Consider the following 21,333-nt stretch of genomic DNA (forward strand, 5'->3'; position numbering starts at 1 on the left):
GCACTTCAGGTGTTTTCTAGATCGCGTAACAGCCGTCTAGTATGCAAATTAAGTGGATGGTTTCAAATAGCATTTCATTTCTTGAATATTTTAATGTAGACTCTCGAAAATGATGGAGACAAGTACATGAAGGTCGCCAGGGAAAAGTGCTTCAGGATCATTTACCAATCTATTATGTTTGCTCGCCACGTTCTTAAAGAAAAAAATTAATTTAAAGTTTGAGCTTTTATGCAACATCTCCAATACACACATTTTTGTGTACAGTACAGTGTGACTTTTTGCAAGACTGGGCCAATTTCTAATCATTTTGATAATTCCAAACCCGCAAGTGTACACCAATATGTATGTGCTATATACGAATAACCTTTTTTCCATTTCTTCCACATAGTTTCGTACACACTGCAATCGCATGACCAGAACTTATGTTTAAGGCAAAACCGATTCCTGTGGTATGTGTTATATGAGGCGTCATACGAGTGGGTTGTAAAAGGCAAGGCAAATGTAATCCCATCATCTTTCCCGATACTGTTTGTTCGGTAGATATTGATTCTATGTGACAGCAGCATGTGTTTATTCTGTGAATGTTACAAGTAATCAATAATACGTGGTGAATAGTGCCATTTTTTATTGCCTTTACTATATATAGAATAAATTCAGGATACACACATTAACTTTGTACAAATATTACAAGTGAAATTGACAGTTGAATTAATACCTTTAAAGTGGAAGTAGTTGCTAAGATTTACTTGCGTAACGCTGTTTAAGATAAACTTTAGTCTTACTAGAAAAAAAAAGAACTTGGTGTTTCTTTGGTAGGTGTGTTATTGTGACAGTTTAAAATGGAGACCATATTTCATACTCACAAACAACATCATTTTTTTCCATTCCCCGATATTTTTAAAGAGAGAAGGGGGTCCAAGTTTCATTACTTAATCGACCATTGTTTACCCATCCCATTTAACACAAATTATATTGGGCTTTATTTTTTCCTTTTATACACTTTATTAGAATATGGTTTATTACTCGATTCATTTTTAATCTCTGAAAGTCAAACATGATAATTGAGTGAAAATGAGATAAGTGAGAGAGTAAATAAGCTAAATTCAAGCTCACGGACGAGTCAACATAGATCAAATAAAATATGAAGCCGCAAGGGGGTCAATTCACTGATAATGAATTAATGAAACGTGCTCTGAAATCAAATATTTATAGCTCTGAAATTATTCGCCTGACATTTTCCTTTCTTATAAAAGGAAACCATGTCGCTTCCTGCCACCAAAGTAAGCATTATTATCAAGGACATAGGCTTCGATTTTACATAAAGGAGCCAGTCCGTGGTAGCTAGCTTCTATTGGTAAGATCAGGTCATGTAATTAGGTGCTTTTCCGTTGAATATTGATAGCAGTCCTCGCATTGGTTGTTTACGGGAAAGGAGAAAAAGATTAAAAGAGTGGCCCGCAGTATACCGCGAAAATGACAAGGGTATAGGGAAGGAGTAAGTGGGAGGTAGTCAATATTAAGGAGAAAAGAGAAGGAGAGAGAGAAAGAGAGAGATGGAGGAGGGGGAGGAGAGAATCAATAAGAAAATGAAGAAAGATTTAAATGAAAATTAAGATGACTATTTATAGATTTAACCTTAGTTCAGAATGTTTTTGTTTTTCTATTCCCTTGCCTTTTTTGTAATAAGTTTGAATCTTATTTAATTTTTATTTAATTAAGTTTGAATCTTATTTAATTTTTCCCTGCTTGAATGTAGGAAGGCAACGGATCAACCCAAAATCCAAGAAGTGGTAAATGATCTTGAGAAATGGACCAAAGACAATAGCATGAAACTGAACCCTAGCAAATGTGTCGTCATGAACATTCAGTTCATGAGAAACCAGGCAACCGTCCCAAAACTAAAAATTGGTGACCTGGAAATAAGTGAAGTACAACTAGTTAAGCTTTTGGGTGTGTTTGTACAGGAGGACTTAAAATGGTCATATCATGTCACAGAAATGGTCAAGGCGGCAAGCATGAAGCATGAGGCTACACATGATGCGTATCTTGAAAGGTTTTCGGCTACCTGTTGAGGATCTGAAAGTTGTGTATTGTTCGTACGTGCGCCCGAAAGTCGAATACTGCGCACCTGTTTGGCATTCAGGTTTGACTAGGGCAGACAAGAAACTGATAGAGAGAATTCAGAAACGAGCGTGTCGCCTCATGCTTGGCCAAAGATACACGAGTTATGATGATGCCCTCAATGTTCTTGACCTTCCCACACTGGAGGAGAGGAGGGAAAGGTTAACAAAGAAATTTGCGAGTAGTCTCACAAAGGAAACGTCCCCCTTCTATCACTGGCTCCCCCCTACGCGGGCTTCCCGCACTTCCCGCAACCTGCGCAACGCTAATGACTATTCCGAAATCAAATGCAAAAATGAGCGCTACAGAAAGAGCGCACTCCCCTTCATTGTGAGGTTACTCAATTCAAAACAGGAATAATGTAAAGACATATCGTTTGTTCATAAATGCTGAGCATAAACGTAAATCAAATTGTTATCTTATAGATGTGCTTGAATGAAAACTTATATTGTTTACTGAAGGTTTACTGTTTTGTTTATACGGATTATATTAATTTCAATATTGCATTACCAACCATACGTCCATTTTGTTCTCCATATACATGTACATTGCACCCACATGACAATAGGCCTACTTTGAAGCATGCAAAACAGATAATTTTTCTTACCACTGGTCATAATTTATTCAACTGTTATATTCTTCCTATGAATTTGCATTTAAAGTCCTATCATAAAACACTTATTTTTCCACATCCATTACCCACTTCCGTTATCCCACCATCAATATTCTTTGATCTAAGATGTACCTATAATTGTTTGTTATGAATGTACTATTTTTAATGACTTTGTAATACTATTGTATTTTGTGCAGTATCCGTGTGTTAATATTTATGTAAATTGCACTCAATTCAGTCGAAAGGCTGCCATGTACAATGTTTTTTATACCACAATAAATATAAATAAATAAATAAATATGTTTCTTTTTAATACTTAATCACTTTTCTTTCTATTTTTGCGAGAATCTTATTGTATTTGGGCTTACTTCGAATCATCGGATCATCGCGTTGGGTCGGGTGGTCACGTAACTCGATCTTTAGTGAAAAAATGCCCCTTTATTCACGAAATGTCGGATGTAATGTACTTTGTACAATAAACCCCATTCACCCACAAATAGTCTGGTCCTATTTACCCGACACTTTGTGAACACCCTACGAAAAATGTACGAAAGGTCGCCTCCATAATTTTCATCTTTACAAGTCATGATCTTTCGTTTTCGTTTCACGAAAGGCCGTGTAATGCGACCACCCGACCGCACGCGATCACTCGAAGATTCGGGGTAAGCCATGTACATGTATGTATCCACATTAGGTACAGGCGTATGCATTGCGGTAGAATAATTCATTTTACCCAGTCACGAAGAACAATCCGACAATTCGAGATAATTTTATGACCAAAAAGGTCGTCAAGCGCACAAATTATACAACACCCCATGTAATCATGACATAATAATTATGATGTAATATACAAGGCTGTATTCTCATACAGAGCGTATAAATCATTCACACATTAATTGCGTTAGAATTAGTGTAATTAACGACCTTGCCCTCGTGAAGTGTAGTGAGTGGGAGACTTTTTTAATACGCCACTTGTTCAGAGTAGATCATCTTGTGTACCTATCTCCTGTTCTCAATTTGGATTATACACTTACAATGCTCTCTTGCTGAGCAGAATATATATGTACAAAAGAGACCATGCAGTTTAAAAGATGTATAATAAATGGATACAATAAATAACTAGCTCTATATCTTCAAACCCTTTCTACCATTGGCGGCATTTAAGGCACTCTCTTTAAACATTATGCCCCTTTTCCCGTCTGAAGCTTGTCAGAGTTTTTTCTGACATGTATTCCCCTCCTATCTCCTCTCTAAAGAGAACCCCGGATTCGCCACTGCTCAGAGCGCCGTTCCCTCTAGAACCTGCACGACACATCGTCATGTTCGTGCCCTTGGGACGGGTTGGTTCCACGAAAGTGCGGATGCGATCGCGTCAATGAGCTTCGGACAATGCATGGGCAGTGAAGGGCGCTGCAGCGTAAACTCCGAAAGAAAATAATAATCACATGAAATTTATCTATCAGAGAACTGCTGTTGCTATAGGCTTTGCATTCGTGATTGATTTTTGGTCTGTCCTCGTAATTCTTACTTCCGGTTTTGCAGTCGAAAATGCGTTAGATGTGTATCCATAAATGTATGAATGGGAGGATCCTTCTCAGACCGGGGGAAGGCGGGGGGGGGGGGGGGGGGGGTCGTACGTATATCTCGGAAGATCTGCGAGTCGATATAATGACAGTTGTATTGAATAATCTATATCTGGTACTCAAAACGTGGGTGTGGGGAGGATGTATGTCGACTCTACTCTACGCTGGATATGCCACTGAAATATACTCATGCAAACAGCAAATTCATACGTGGGTAGAGCAATTAATGAATTGTGAATTGAGGCTACTAAGACCTCAAATGAATCTATTTACATCGAGATTATTCAACACGTCATCATAAATGATGGAAATGTATAGATTATAAACCAGGGACCGACGAAGAAAAAAACTACATCAAAAGGACTTGTAATTTTTTTTTTAAACAACTAAAGATGAAGAGAAAGGGAGATGAAAAGAATCATCGTCAAACTTTGTGAAATGGTGATGTGAGAGGAAGAGATGCCTGGAGTATAGCGCAAACAACAAATTCCATTTGGTCTCTATGGGGATGAGGAGGGGACGCGTTGTTGTCTTAAGTTCCGGGAAGAAGCTATTTTGAGCATTTAATCAGTAAGATTACTGTCACGATGACGAATGTACACATTCGCCCGGAATCCCAGGTCAGGTATACGTCTCCCAAAGCGTACAGAAGATAATCAAAAAAGGAAATAAAAGAAAAAGATGGAGAAAAGGAGAGAGAAATAGAGAGAGGGGAGAGTGTTTGTTTGTGTGAAAGAGGAAAAACAGATAAGAGTGTGTTTGTGCGTGTGTGTGTGTGTGTGTGTGTGTGGTACCCTAAAAGCACAAGTAGGGTACAACTACAAGGGAAACAAAAAAGAGATAAAGAGAGTGAGTTTGCGCGCGTGTGTGTGTGAGAGAGAGAGATAGAAATAGGGATAGAGAGAGTGGGTGTGCGCGCGCGCGCGCGCGCGTGTGTGTGTGTGTGTGTGCATGAGAGAGAGAGAGAGATAGAGAGATAGAGAGAGAGAGAGAGAGAGAGAGAGGAGAGAAAAGGGTGGAAAGAAGGGAGAGGAAGGAAACAAAATAACACCTAATTGTAAACATTACTACACCTTGATAAGCAAATGAAATGAATTCTCAATTTGGGAATTCTCCAAAATAGAATTCATTAGATTTATCTCAACGTACCCTAAAGGCATCCCTTCCAAGTGAACAACACCTTTACATAATTACGGTAAGTATACGTCTACCGCGTTAACATGACCACAAAATATGTGCTACGTGTAATTAAACTGTATACATGTATACCATCATCAACTACAAACAGAGTCTGAATTTAGATCGCATAATGCTTAAAGATGAAGTTGAGTTCTGGTCATGCGATTGCATTGTGAAAGAAACGGTGTGGAACCGACCAGAAAAGGTTGATCATCTAGCATACAAGAATTTGTGTGTATTGCAAGGTTCTGGAATTATCAAAATGATAAGAAATGTGGCCAAGTCTTGGTAAAGTTACAAACACTTGCACAGAAAGATGTATATGGGACTACACGAACACGTGGCGTAAAAAGCCGGCCCCCGATTTTTACGACGTTACATGCATATTTAGAATATGAAGGCATTTGAAGAGCCATGCTTTTCAGGGAACATGACTGTCTTAACTGATGTTCTTCCACACTTGCATAAATAGAATGAGTTATGCTCATTTTTCACCTCTTCCCAGAACTCAACCTTCTCTTTAAAATCGACATGAATATAGGTATCAACCAGCTAGTACGTGACCGGGCAAAAAAAAACATCCCGCGATCAACGGCATGACACAGGTCGAAAGGTAGACTGTGACAGTGGACTGTGATGCGGCGCCGGGCTGCATACCAGGATGTGTATGGAGCTGTTCAAAACGGTTGATCAAGATTGGCAAAAGTCAAGTGGGGGCTGACCCTCGCATTTCAAGGCGGAGTGCAAGACGGAAAGGCATTTACTGGCATTAAGGATGGTACAGGTGACAACTTATTTCAAGAGATATTTCTTAGATTAAGTTTTGTAGTAGTTTTTTTCCTCCAAATCCCAATATGCTGAATTCTATTTTTGTTTAGACGATGGTATAATTTATATAGATAGTCATCCAAAGGCAACCCGAATTATCTTATAAATGATGCTTATTGATACGATACAGAATTGCTTTGATTAATGATAAATTATCTTAAAATAACTGAATTAAAAGGACTATCTGCCTAAGACTTAAATTGCTCAGATATTTAATCTAATTTATTTGTTGCAACATATTTACATATTGTATACAGTATAATACTTTCCCTTAATAACCTGCTTTTGAAAAATGGACAAATCATATACCTACACTTGCATACACATCCCTCAACATTCCCCCCGGTTCAGCTTTATTTAAATCACAATAATATATATATTTTTTTTTTTTACAAACTTGAAAAGATAACAAAATCCTAAAATCAGGAGATGGATTAAGGTGAATAACCCACTGATGCTGAGTCACGTGACAATATGGTAGTTGATGCTATTGCACGGCCCATTGGCGCACTTATGTTGGCTTAACGAGAATTCAGTAGTCCATCTAGATCTAGATATTCATACAACACTCAATACAAGGACACCCAAAAGTATACCCCATCATAAAGAGACTATTACCCGCAATATCACCCCTTAATGGAGTATTTGCAGGGAAATTCCAAAAAGAGACTATATCTGCTACGGGAATCAGAAGGAACGAGGATTGTGAGTTGTGGCGGGTAAAAAATAACAGATATGCAAAAAATAAAAGCATCATAGAAATACTATAGCCCACATTACATATATTCGGTTAAAAACGAAGCGAGATCGCGATGTTAACCCATGGAAAAACATAGATCTTAGTATAAAATGTGTCTCACTATTTTATTGTACAAGTTGGAAGTTAGAAGTTACGTAGTTGTGTTTGATAGTGGTTAAGGCAATGAACGTCAACCTTGAGGCAGTATACTGTACTAACTTTGAATGATCAAAATCTTCTGCATCAATATCAAAAACTGAATTCAAATCTAGAGAGTCCGGTAAGAAATTGAAGGACTGTTTTTGATTGTCTATTACCTGAAGGAATTTGTGTTTTCTAAAAACTAAAATTGTTTCCAGATAATTGAAATAACCAAGAAACCTATCAAATGTAAATGGGTTCATATTGAAACGAGAAATAAAGCAGGGATCCTGGAGTGTATTCTCTTCAAACATGTTAACAAATACTAGCCTACATCTCTTAATGATGTGGAACATGTACATTATTATAATGGAACCTATAAACCTATAGAACAGCCTACTGAAAGATTTCTAAACCTTCCACAATAACCTTTCTATATAGGATATCTCTCGCCATCAAAATGTCCTCGTATTACAGTAAGTTGTAATGGAGCCGAGTCCATAATTCATGTAATTGATTGGACGTCCAGTGGTTACCCTATATAAAACAACACAAGCACAGACAAATCCATGAAGTACCGCTAAACCTTCACAAAAATGAGGATCCAGTTTGTATCTATTTATGCAGCTGGTACTGCGTCTTAAGGGAACCGTTGGGTAAACAAAATATATTTTACTGCTCTTTTGATGGTCGCCTCTTAGGTGACGTGACTCAGTTCTCAATCTGCCGTTCCTACATCTATTTCTCTCCCCCTCTATCTCTGTCTCCCCCTCTCTCCCCCTCTCTCGCTCTCTCTCTCTTTCTCTCCAAGCCCCCTGCATGTCTTTCTCTTCCCCTTTCTCTCTCTCAAGTATTCTCACCTCCCTCTCCCCTCTTTATCCAAACGTCAAACTCTCTCTCTCTCTCTCTCTCTCTCGACACACTCTCGCTCAGGCGCGGATCCAGGATTTCTTAGGGGAGGGGGCCCAACTTTTTTTTTTTTGCTCCCGAAAATTTGAAAATCGCGCCGGCCGAAAAGTCGCTCAGTGGGGGGGGGGGGGGGGGGGGTACAGAGCACATTTTTTTTTTTTTTTTTTTTTTTTTTTTTGCTCCCGAAAATTTGAAAAACGCGCCGGCCAAAAATTCGCTCAGTGGGGGGGGGGGGGGGGGGGGGGGGGGGGGGGGGGTAGTGAGCACATTTTTTTTTTTGATCCTCAAAAAAAATTCAATTTGCACCCCCCCCTTGAGCGCCAGGGGGGGGCCCAACCCCCAAAAAAGGTAAAAATCACGTGATATTCATTATTTTTTTTTTCAAGGGGGGGGGGCCCGGGCCCCCCCCCCCCCCCCCCCCCCCCTGGATCCGCCACTGCTCTCGCTCACCTACTTTCTCCCACCCTTCCTGTTCTCTATCTTACCGTCTCGCTGTCATCCTTTTTCGACACCCTCTCCCTACTTTCCTATCCCCTCCCTCTTCTTCGTCTACCGTCTCTTTCTCTCTGTTTCTTTTCTCCCGCCTCTGCCTCTTAATCTACATCTCTCTTTTCTATCCCAGCGTCATTCATCCCCCCCTCTCTCTCTCTCTCCCTCTCTCTCTATCTCTCTCTCTCTCACTCTCTTGCAAACCAACTACCCCCTCCAATATTAAGAGAACTCTCTTCCTTTTCTCTCACTCTCTCGTTCCCTCTCCCTCTCCATTCCCCTGTGTTTCTCAGTCTCCCCTTCATATGCAATACAGTCTGGATGACCATCAAGTGTCTTTTCTTAGCCGATGTGAATAAATGTGAAGTATTGAAGCCCCCCCTCTCTCTCTCTCTCTCTCTCTCTGTCTTTCCATCTCTCTCCCCTTCTCTCATTCTTTATAGATCTATTTTCCCCTCTCTCTATATTTTGTCTCTGTTTCCTCCTTCCACACACTTCATTCTGGATGACCACCGAGTGTCCCTACTAAGCCGCTGTGAATAAATGTTTAGTATTATAGGCCGGTTCAGTCATGCCCAACCTCACACTACTTCCCCTACTACCTGTAAACATGACATCGTTTGCATAGTGTTCTAGACCCAAGAGCGAAGGTTAAAGGGAACTATCAACATTTCCTAGAGGAAAATCAGCATGTCCGAATTGCCTGAATGCTACGCTATAGATCGACGAATATGTGTTCTATCTGGTGGTAATTTCTTTTTAAATATCTCGATCGCTTTTTAAAAAATCCGTCTTTACCTGTCCACATCCATCTGCGCCTCAGGTTATTGTTATGTATCTTTTTCTCTGTCTTGTCTTCCTTTCAATAGCGACAGCAGTAGCAACAACAACTTACACAACAACATCAACAACAAAAAAAACGCGCTCAAACCCATTTTGTACTTGTCCATAATGGAAGGATACATTCCGGGAAAATTCCTTATCATCACAATTGTTTGTTACCAAGAAGCTAGATAATACTTTACGATTATTGCATACCAATTGAGTTTGGTCAGAAGATCAAACCATTGATAACGGAAGTTAATGCACCAATATAATATATACATATCTATACTTTCGTCTATATTTCAAATTAAATGAAGTAATATTGTAGCACCATAATGTATAAGATGATTCATGAAATCCTCAGATGAAAGCTTTACATTGTCTTTTAATCCCCCACCCCAAGCAATATTCATACAAGTTGACTTCATTCGTATTCCTGATCGCCGATGACTGTTCCGTTTGATGTGCTATTGCTGTAGGCCATCAAGTCACAAATTCCCAAGCAAGAAGAGGGGGAAGAAGCAGCCATGAATAGCTTAGTCCTCAAACAGAATGCCTGGGTTTATCCGAAGAGGATTTAGGGATGATTGCATTTGAGTCTGTTCAGGATACGAGCAAGTAATCCCGCTCATCCGTCTCACACTTCTGTCGTAAGACACGATAGTTACTGCTCATACTAGGGGGTCGTTTCCATAAACATATCCCTAGATCTTCCATATGTTTGCTCAGAATAACACGGTTGATAATAATAATGATTATAATAATAACAATTATTATTGTTATAACAATAATATAATAGTAATAATAGATATAATAAAATAAAATAAAAATAATGGTAATAAATACCATATTACTTAAAATGATAATAGTAATAATAATAATGGTAAATAAAAGTATTTACATAGCGTTAACATACGTATCATTCGCAAGCGCTTTACTTAAATGAACAACGTCTAAGGGTAAAAACTTAATAAATAAACATGATATTAAAATCGAGAATATACAAAGAAAACAAACTGTATAATATAACATTCGTTCGGTCTATAGGGGGAGCGTTTCCACACGCCAATTTACCAAAACTTCCATTTTTCATCTGAAATAACCCCTGTAGTTGGGACTTAGGATACAAAAAGGAGAAGAATGGCGTATTAGTTTGAAGGTAAAATGTACACTACGTACGGCGTCATATTATGTTAACATTGGTAGTTTCATATCTCAGTTAGATAACACATATTGACATAGTGACGAACTGACCTATTTACCTTCCTGTCTGTAGGCAGAAAACTCTGTAAAAAGGTGAATTCTTAATTTTGTAATCAATTAATGATTCATGAAAATATAGATATCCTGAAATTGTATTTGATTCATAAATAAATACTCCAACAATTGTCCCCAAGGCCCAAACCGCCATTGGCGGTTACTATAAATAAATTGAGTAAAACATCCTACTTCATAAAATCTCACATGCATTTCAAAGTGTACCCAACGGCCAAGTTATAAATACCAAAACTGCGGGCATGCAAAGAAAGATGAAAGTGACAATTTCATAAAATAAAAATGAGGTTAAAAATACGATTCGACTTAGAATGATATTTTTTGTTAATGTACAAATCGAGCATACTCTGTTTTATCTGAAAATCAATAAGAGTAATAGAATATTTCCGAACGGCAAATTGGACAAGGGAGAAACTACAGATGGTTATCTTATCCATATTTTACCATAACGTAGACCCATTAATATTGGCTATATATAGAATAATTGTGTCCCTATGGACAATTTGGAAAAGGCCGGATAATTTTGTTTCGTTGTAGAAAAAAAGAAACACTATTTTGTTCAGTTGTTTTCAACTGGGGATCGTTCTTTGAGGATCAAAACAACCTCATTTTTCTAATCAAAAAATGCAAAGAGACAAGAAAGGCGGATGGTTTTCCATCCAAAAACAGGCTGGATATATATGTATGGATGGCCATTCGGAATCGTCAAAAGTATATAGCTCGGCTATACTATCATGTATCATTGAGCGAATTGACCTCCGCGATGGGATTATGTAGTAATACATTTTCATTACCAATTTGTTATCGTACATGCTTCGCCCGACTCACTTACACAAACTGTATTATTGGGATGTTGCAAACAAAGTTATATTTATTACAAGGGGCCGATTTGATCTTACGCCGTAATATAAATTTGTTATTGGACGATGTCCGCTCTTGTATATGCCTCGTATACAGCGTCCGATTGTAAACGCGCAATGACTATTGCGTGCTAAGGCCTATTTAGTATACAAGTACTCTTATCAGATTGTGCGACTTTTGCTCATGTTAGGGGCAAAAGAGAGGAATAATCATAAACAGACCTGAAGAGCTCATTCAATTATGGCTAATGTAGAAACCTTGACCTCTAATTTCATATTCCTCATTTGGCCGTGTAAAAGCACTTGTGATTGTATCTCAAGATCGCTTCCTCATCCCATTATCGGTTGGGGTTGTCGTCGGATTTCCGATTATCGTAACGGGCTCAAAATGGAAGTGGGAGGAGAACGAGAGGAAGGGATCAAGAGCTTTATAGGAAGAAGAAGAAGAAGGAGAAGAACAAGTAGAAGAAGGAGAAGAAGAAGGAGAAGAAGAAGAAGAAGAAGAAGAAGGAGAAGAAGAAGAAGAAGGAGAAGAAGAAGAAGAAGAAGGAGAAGAAGTAGAAGAAGAAGAAGAAGAAGAAGAAGAAGAAGGAGAAGAAGAAGAAGAAGTAGAAGTAGAAGATGAAGAAGAAGAAAAAAAAAGAGAGAGAAGGCAAAAGAAAAACAAATAGAAACAGAGAGCATATCCAGAGAGAAAGTGATTGAAAATCTAGACAGGTATGGAGGAGAAGAGATTGAAGGAGATACAAAATAAAAGGAAAGACACACAGAAAGAGAGAAAGGGATAGAAGCGGGGGAGAAAGGGAGAGTTAGTTCGGAACATTGTGATACATACGCACTACACTTTGATTTAACCATATGGGTTATAGAGAGATGAGATCGAGAGAAATAACGCAAAACAATAACTTCTGGCGAGTTACTAGATGCGATGTGACACGGACAAACAAGTGGATAATATGGAGGCAGATACCACATAAATTGCATGGGAAGGACAAAAAGATTTTGGATACAAACGGTAAACAATTTCCAACCGACATTCGAAGAAAGCAATGTCGACAGCTTGTATAGCAGGACGTTTATATTGAACAATAGGAACACAAACCAATTTAGTAGAAACCATTTCTTTGCGAACTACACAAAAACTTATCTTTTCATAATAATGTTGCAGTGATATTTATACATGTATATAACAAAAACCTACCCTGTCAAAATATTCTATAAAATGATGAAGGTAGATATATTTGGGGGATGTTTTCTATTCCCCAGTACAGATTTTAAGAGAGCATGAACGTTAATAAGATTTTCATCAATTTCAATCGTTATTCAAATAGTTGATATTTACTTTCGTTTAATATCGGGAAAGTGATGATAACAAATACATCGTGTCTTCACCCTTTAAGTTCCTTGCCCCCCCCCCCCCAAAAAAAGTGTGAAATCTTTAGGAGAGCAAGTTCTTGATCAATGATGCACCATAATGTGGTAAAAGCGGAGACCCTTAATAGTGCTGCAAATGAAAACCAAGTATTAAAATAAATGTGCCAAGATAGGCGGTTGGATGGTCGAGGGCGCTTCATGTTTTGAATGTGTAAACATGACGTCAATACGTAAGCTATTAATATTTGAGCAGGTCAGAAACGTTTCATCTCACATTAAATTCCTACCAAGACACCTCTTATCGCGGAAGTGACAGTTTGAACCATGTTCTAAATTGGAAACGTCACGCATTAAGGCACGTAGGAGTATTATCCCTGGTATAAAGGTAAGGACTCGCAATAAACAAGGCAATCGTTCATCCCATAAAAGAATCCTCGCACATTTCACGATCATTTTATGACACCTTTGATAGAAATCGACGAACAGTGAATGGAAACCAACGCTTGATAACAACTTAGGAAATAAAAGGTAGAAACTCGCAATAAAAAAAGCAAGCTTTCATTAGAAAAAAGCATTCCTATCTATTTGATAATCACTTTATCAAGCTTTAAATCAATTACAAGCAAGCTCTTTTCGAAGTGTCATGCTTAAACAGAAGAGCCGATAAACATCGGAGCCTTAAAGCTTTGGCCCCTAGATATTATATTTTCGAGAAATATACTTATCGTAAGATGACTCGAGATGGATGATATTGTGAAATGCTGCAGTAACAGGTCACTATCTGAAGTGTGGACATTAATTCCTTTGTAAATAACCCATGCCCATATCATTAAGCGACCCATTTGTCCGTATAAAAGTCGTATGCATCAGAGGGAAGCGATCAAGAGATAATGCTGCGTTTACCGGGCAGTCCGTATCTATGACATCTTGCCTTTAAGATGCATCCTATATACTACGCTAGTGGACACGGGCAGAGAATCCTGACTGATATCTATCTCTGTGGTCTGTGATGTTGCTATTCTCCTTGCTTCGGTCCCTAAGGGGATTTCATACCGCTAGCTGATGACGTAGACGGCGAAGTCAAAGACAGACGAAATGTCAATCACTTGTTATACACAGGTAAGTTGTATTGTGAAGATGTGGGAAGCACTGGGGAATATAATGACCTCGAGGGTCTATATTACCTTGTGTCATTCCTACACGTTGGGGCCGTAATATACAGGAATAAAGACACAACTAAGGCTTAAACCATGCATTTTAACGCTTAAATGCATCTTAACCTTCTGTAAAAAAAATAGAGTTGTTCTATATTTGTACTTATGTTCCACGGCATGACCCAAATGAAAATGTAAACATTGGGACGAAACTAGCCAACTCGAAAATTTTTACATTTCTTGCAGCTGAAAGAAGCAGGGCATGATGAAAATTAAAACACAGAATAAAGCGAGTTTCTCCCTGATAAATGTGGATATGATGACACGATAAATACTTTATTTGTCTATGTTTTGTCAGTGCAGGGTAGCGTGCTAACCATGAATTCATTTCAAGTCCCTGGCGATGAAATTGGCTACATTGGGACGCTAACCACAAGATCTTATCACAATGATGGACAAAATAAGAGAGCAAAAAGAATAAAAGACGAAAGAATAGATAATTTAGAAGACAAAAGACAGAAGAAAGGGGGATGCGGTAACTCATGGGACTGTTTCGCGCTTTTCTACCGCTGCACATCAACGCTCAAGCTACAATTTTAAGGCGCGAAACAAAAAGATTCTGCTGCTTTTCCTGTCTTCTTTTCTCTAGCAAATGGATCATTATTTGAATAAATTACCATTTTTTTTAATATTTCAGCTTCTAACCGCTCAAGTGTTTTATTTAGAATATTTGAGTCATTTATCCTACCCTGGGATTCCTTACAATAATGTAAACATTTCGATAAGCCTTGTGTGGTCATGGAAATGGAGAAAAATCTGTTATTTTGTCTCTCTCTGTCTGTAAAATATATTTAAAAAATGTTATCAGAATAATTTTCAAACCAATGTTTCAATTGTATTTCCCCCGAATTATCTTCCAATTACTTTTTCATGCTTGGAATGATTGGTAAAATTTATTGTAGTTCTACATTTCAACTCAACATGATAAGGTACGAAATATATGAAGAAGAGGACATATGATTTAGACCAATAGAGGCAATTTTACGGATTGATCATTGCTGAGGCTGGTTTTACTTCACATAAAGCATTATTTGCAATCATTCATACATTTCCAGAAATAAACATACCCCACGCATGCCACACGTCACATGATGAACAGACATACGTGTACATTCGTTCTCATTCAACACGATAAATCACCAACATGAGGCAAGTTCACATTTGTATGTACAGTATCTGTTTCTTGTGGATGCATATGAATGTTCCCACCATCACTTTTCAAAATAATTGTCACCATTTTGTTAGGTCCTTCCCGCCAAGTGTCTTGAGAAGCAAGGAACAGAACATTTAGCATTATCAAAGCCAAAAGGATAAACCAACAAATGTTTAAAATTAAGATGAAATGCCCTTACTGTATACGGACAATTGTATATATACAGGGCCGCTAAATGATTAATGAATGTTAGCTACACATATCGATTTAGTATTGATATAATTTGGATAAATACTTGTTCTGAATTCCTTCTAAAAAACAGCTCTACTCTCCGATTATATGAATTTTAACTCTCTAATTTGTTCTATAAAAAATGTTGATCACATATTTCTGATAATTACATGATCATCATCATGTTCACGATGCTTGTGTTTTGATAGACACTTTTTTGGTCAATTAAGACATATGTGAACTTCCCCCATCCATCACGTCAGACACATCTTTGATAAGGCACGTGTACTGAATGCCGAGTATGTTTCCTGATGAGCTGTAAGTTTTTGCTCGGCTTGCAGACTGGCGAACGGAAAATTGTCAATTTTCTCGTCATGTATCATGTAAGAAGAAATTCTCATAAAAACAATTTGCTCTTTTAAAAAAATGATGAGGACTCTGTTTCATAAAAATATTGCAATTACAAAACAATACAACACACTTACCCCTACCACACACACACACCCCTCACAATAATCATACAGTTGTATATTAATTATCAATGTCATATGTGTTAAAACACATTTGATAGAACACTTTCTGTTTGTCGGACAGCATCTCCTAAAAAAGAGGAGTAACATCAGAGATTTACTTTTCCAACTGTTTCCCAATCTCAGTTTCATGCTTTCACACACAATCAGCACGATAGATGTAAAAGGAACAACGGGTCACCGTTTATACAAGGGTTAGTGGGAAGTTGGTTCCTTTAAAATAATTCCGACTGCTGTTCAGATGTCATTAATAGCTGTAAGCCTATCTGTTTTACAAAGTGAATGATAACAAACTAAGAGCCATCTTTTTCTATATTTAGCGCCTGACTGATTCAAATAACGTTCAATAAATTTTAAAAAAGGGACAACCCCAAATGAAATACAAATCGCATCGAATTGCTCAATGAAACTGGCGCCAATATTGCCAAAGTGTCAAATTTCTGCAAAGCTCATGTGAGAAAATTGGCAACAGAATGCAGAACCTGACTAAAAACTAGCTTGTCACTAAATCTTAATGACCAACAGGAAAGCGTCGACAAATTTTGTACATCATACTGTCAGGCTGTTATGAGGTTTTGTCAGATTCGCGGGCACGAACAAAAAAGTATGACGTCATATTGGCCTCTGTACATATCACAGTTTGAATCAAAGAGCTCCTACTGACTTACGTAGCTGGTTATATTAATTTGGTGAAGGTATATGCTTTACTCAAGAAAACTTTATTATACACTGTGAAAAATTTGGGCAAAATTATTTCAACACTTAGCCCAACGTTGTGCCATAGTCAACCCAACCATCTATGGGGCAATATGTGCATAATTTTTTCGTATTTTGCCCAACAGCTGGTCAAGATTTTCCCAAAAAGTGGGCTACCGTAGTCGGGCAGTTGAAGGGTCATATCTTTGCCCAAATTTCGGTAAAAATACGAAACAATTATGCACGTGTGAAGTCGGGTACTTACGTTTACAAATACCACTGGGCAAAATATTGCCCGATAGATGGTTGGGTTGACTTTGGCACAAGATTGGGCAAAGTGTTGAAATAATATTGCCCAAATTTTTCACAGTGTATTTCAGGCAACACGTTTGAAATTGACTGCTACTGGTTTATAACGGTTATACTGGTTTATAAAATGAGTCTTGGTGCACACTTTCTGAAGAATAATGCTGTGTGTTCTCAGGCAAGACCTATTCTAAAAAAATAACAAAACAAAATTCTATCAAAATAAAACACAAGTTTGCTGATGAGAAACGCAAAGGTAAAAAGTAGACCTGCATATAAAAAAAGAGCATCCAATATTAGTGATAACACAAATCACAGGATAACAACCCCAGATTGGACAAAATGTATTGCAAAAACAGTTAGTGCCATAATTTGTTCCCGTCCCTCGTATTTCCACTGGCTTTTCACTATTTCATTCACGCTTTACTTGGTAGAAGAGATGTCAAACACCGTATTAAAGATTGATCAATCAACGTGACAGCTTGTTAAGGTGGCTTCCACAAGGTACGTCACGTTTTGCACGGGAGTCGCGTATCCGCCTTGGTTTTCTTTTCCTCAAAATGGTGAATATGATGAGGCCAAAAAGTCATCAACCGGGATTGTCCACTGACTCTCTGCCTCTCTCTCTCTTTATCTCTCTCTCTCGCTCTCTCTCTTTCTCTCCCTCTGTCTCCTTCTTTCCCCCTCTCTGTCTGTTTTTTTTTGTCTCTCTCCCTCTCTGTACCTCTGTCCCTTCCACTTAATGTATTAATCTGTCTCTCTTTCTCTGTCACTATCTGTCTCTCTTTGTATGTACAAGTTCAAGATATGTCCAATTGCTTTGTTTCTCTCCAGGCTGATTTTTATATCAAGTCGTTGATGCTAGGAGTCCACTGGGCCGCGCCAGTTGGCGCCAGTTTGCGCCAATGCAATTTACTGTGGCGCCTAGTGTCGCCAATAAGGTGCCTAGTGGCGTGAAGTGGCTCAAACTGCCTCCCAACTGGCTCGTGGTGGCCCGTAACGGCACCAAATTTGAATGTGGCGGCAAGAAAATTTCAAAATGTTTGAAATTTTCGTCGCGCCACTTGCATCGAGCAATCAGCGCCAAGTGTCCGCCAAGTGGCACCAAATGGCGCGAACATATCGCCCTTTGGCGCAAACAATCCGCCTATTGGAATCCACTGGAATGTAATGGCGCGCGCTAAGTTGCGCCAATGAGATTTCGCGCCACATGGCGCCACTTGGCGCCAAGGGGCACCTTGTTTGCGCCACTACGCGAGCCAAACGGCACCCGATTGGTGACTACTTCGCGCCAAATGCCACCTGATTGCCCGCCATTCGGCGCCACTTGCCGCCTATAACAGCAGGGCGGCATCGCAGGACTTTCTCACAGTGATGGCGGCAGTTCTCCAAGCTCTAGGGATGAGGTTGTGCTGGGCATCCTCCTGGTCCAACATGCGGATGTCCCATGCCTGATAGTGCTTCCTGATGAGGTTGTGCAGCATGACGGCAGCTTCAATGAGCAGGCGGACTGTGTCTGGTTCCTGTCTCATCTGGCCAAGGAAGCACTGGAACCGCAGAGCCAGAATACCAAAGGCATTTTCAACCACACGCCTTGCCCTGGACAGCCTGTAGTTGAAGATCTTCTGCTGTTGGTCCATGCTACGCCGGCCATAAGGCTTCATCATGTACGTCCTCATGGCGAAGGCATAGTCTACCACGAAGAAGTACGGCATAGCGTGCTCTTCATCATCATGGGGAAGAGGAGCTGGATCTGGGATGCCTAAAGCGCCAGCTTCAATGCACTCCTTCAGTTCACTGTTGTTGTAGATCTGGGCATCAGACTGATGGCCAACCCCACCCACATCGATCCACAGGAACTGGTACTTTGAATCTACCAGAGCCATCTTCTGACAACCGAGAAGAACTGCTTGTAGTTGAAGTAAAGGCTGCCTGATTTGTTGGGCTTCTGGAGACGGATGTGCTTTCCATCATAGCCTCCCAGACAGTGAGGAAGATTCCACCTGGCTTCAAAATTACCTGCAACCTCAAGCCAGCCTTCATTGGTTGTGGTGAGTTAGATGACTTCTGCAGCATACTCATCCACTACCGCTCTGGCTACATCAGGGACAAACTTCTGGATGGTTTCCTTGCCCATTCGGAAGTTGAAAGACAGCTCGGCATAGGTGGCCCCATTGGCGAGATGGCGCAGGAAGACGGACAACTTGAGACCAAGGGAATGGCCTTCCTGATGTGGGTGTCCTTTTTCTGCAAGTGGGGTGTAAGCCTGACCAACAGGTCATCAAACATCTCTGGGGACACCCTGGTGTAGTTCTTGAACTTCCTCCTGTCATTCTCACTCAGCTCTTCCATCAAAGTGTGGTACTGTCCACGTTCGGCCCTCAACTGTGGGTGGAGCATGGGTCTAAACCACCAGTTGTGCTTCCTTTTCTTCTTAGGAGGCTCTTCTTCTTCAGGATTGGCCAGCATAAGTTGATAGGCAGTGGCCACCTCAGCATCTCTCATCATCTTTTGATGGAGCAGCATCATCACTCCAACATTATCAAAAGCCTCAGACATATCAAAATTGTAAATATTTAGTAGAGATGTTGTTCATACAGCAGCTGAGGAGGGTCTGAACCAGGTAGCCAATGGCCGGTATTTATTTAGTCGGCAAGTAGCGCCAAGCGGCGGCAAGTTCAAACCAATTTGGCGACCTTTGGCACAAACTAATCACCAAGTGGCGCAAAGTAGCCGTCTATTGGCGCGAATGGCGCCAACAGGGTGAATTTTGGAATCAAATGGCCGTGTAATGGCGCAAACTGGCGCGAACTGGCGCAACATTTTGGAGCAAGCCGGGTGGCATTTGGCGCACGCCATATGGCACCCAGTTTATTCCACTTGGCGACACATGCCGAGCGGACATTAATTCGGCGCCACAGCGAGCCACTACGCGCCAATCACATAATCTTTGGCGCGAACTGGCACCAACTGGCGCCGGCCCAGTGGACTCCTAGCATAACAGGCTTGGACATTTACAAGGACGGAGCGAGAATGCATAAGATAGGGGAGGGGGCATGCTCCGTTAAAAAGTTCTCTATCAATCAAACACTTCTCTGGTGCATTTGGGGTCTGTCATTTGAAAAGGGTACAAAAGGAAAAACATGGGGCACATTATGTGTACGAATTAGAACTTAAAAGAGGCTCCGGGCAAGCCCCGTTTAAGAGGTTAACCACTGTACGAGGAGCCCAACCCACAAACTCTTACACACACAAACGCACAGACACGCATCGTAAACGTCAGGCGGTCGAAGACTTCTGACAGACAATTAGACCAGACATTATCAAACTTGGTAATGATCTGGAACCTCGCATTAATCAAGGGGCAGAGATACCGATGGAAAAGATATGGATAAGTCAAATTGACTTTTTGCAGAGGGTAAAGGGATAGAGAGAGAGAGAGAGAGAGAGAGAGAAGGGGGAGTAACGGAATAAGACAGACAAACAGAAATGCTTATACGGACGAATAGAGATTCAATAAGAGGGAATGCAAGATAGAGAGAGAGAGAGAGAGGGAGAGAGAGGTGGGGTGGGGTGGTGGGCATGTGGGAAGTACAGACATATGGGAAAGAATGGAAGAGAGAGAAAGATAAATGTGGAGTCAATTAATTGAATAAAACATCCTAAAAAACGGAATAAAGGGTGAAGGTTTAATTTAAAAAAGGGGGAAAGAGAAACACGTGAGTATGAAATTACAGTGGCCAAACGAGGACTGGTCGGGCGGGCCTTAAAGGGCAAACGAGAATGCCATAATGACTCAATCAGGATGCTCATTGGTGGTGTAAACTAGCCTAATTGCTGAGCCGAACGAACCCTGAAAACAGAACTCATTAGACCTGACATTTAAACTTCCCATGTTCTAATTTCAAAGAATGCATTTACTTCTCCGTGAAAACGTATTAACCTTTGCCAATCTACTACCCTGGGATAACTTGGGGGTTGAGGCATCCTTATACATGAATATTATTGTGCTTCCTTACAAAAGCTTCCGATTTAGGCTGAACAACTCTCAAAGAGTCCTTCATAAAGGCCCGGTCCCACTGCACTTACGGATGCAAAGAGGATGTAAAACGTAAAAAAATCTTGCCATCCGTTGGAAAACGCTATGCATCCGTTCCGTACTCTTTGCATACGTGTTTTATACGCTCTATCCATCGAGCATCCGTCCACTGTGATTTCATCCGCGCAAAAAGTTTTGAGCTGCACAAAACTTTTAGAACGGATGAAC

At 39.9% G+C, this 21,333-nt stretch overlaps 1 protein-coding gene across 1 annotated transcript in view; it reads right to left on the reverse strand.

The window, feature by feature from the left end:
* Positions 1-18,952, reverse strand: part of LOC100888305 (D(2) dopamine receptor B-like) — an 86,649-nt gene extending 67,697 nt beyond the window's left edge. Inside the window, exons 1-2 of the mRNA XM_030986078.1 lie at positions 18,911-18,952; positions 18,437-18,613 (exon numbers count right to left, since the gene is read on the reverse strand). Of these exons, the coding sequence (XP_030841938.1) occupies positions 18,437-18,613; positions 18,911-18,952 (219 nt within the window). The remainder of the gene's footprint in view (positions 1-18,436; positions 18,614-18,910) is intronic.
* Between the last annotated feature and the right edge of the window lie 2,381 nt (positions 18,953-21,333).

Source organism: Strongylocentrotus purpuratus, unplaced genomic scaffold (assembly GCF_000002235.5).
Source record: "Strongylocentrotus purpuratus isolate Spur 01 unplaced genomic scaffold, Spur_5.0 spur5_scaffold_15, whole genome shotgun sequence".
NCBI lineage: Eukaryota > Metazoa > Echinodermata > Echinoidea > Camarodonta > Strongylocentrotidae > Strongylocentrotus > Strongylocentrotus purpuratus.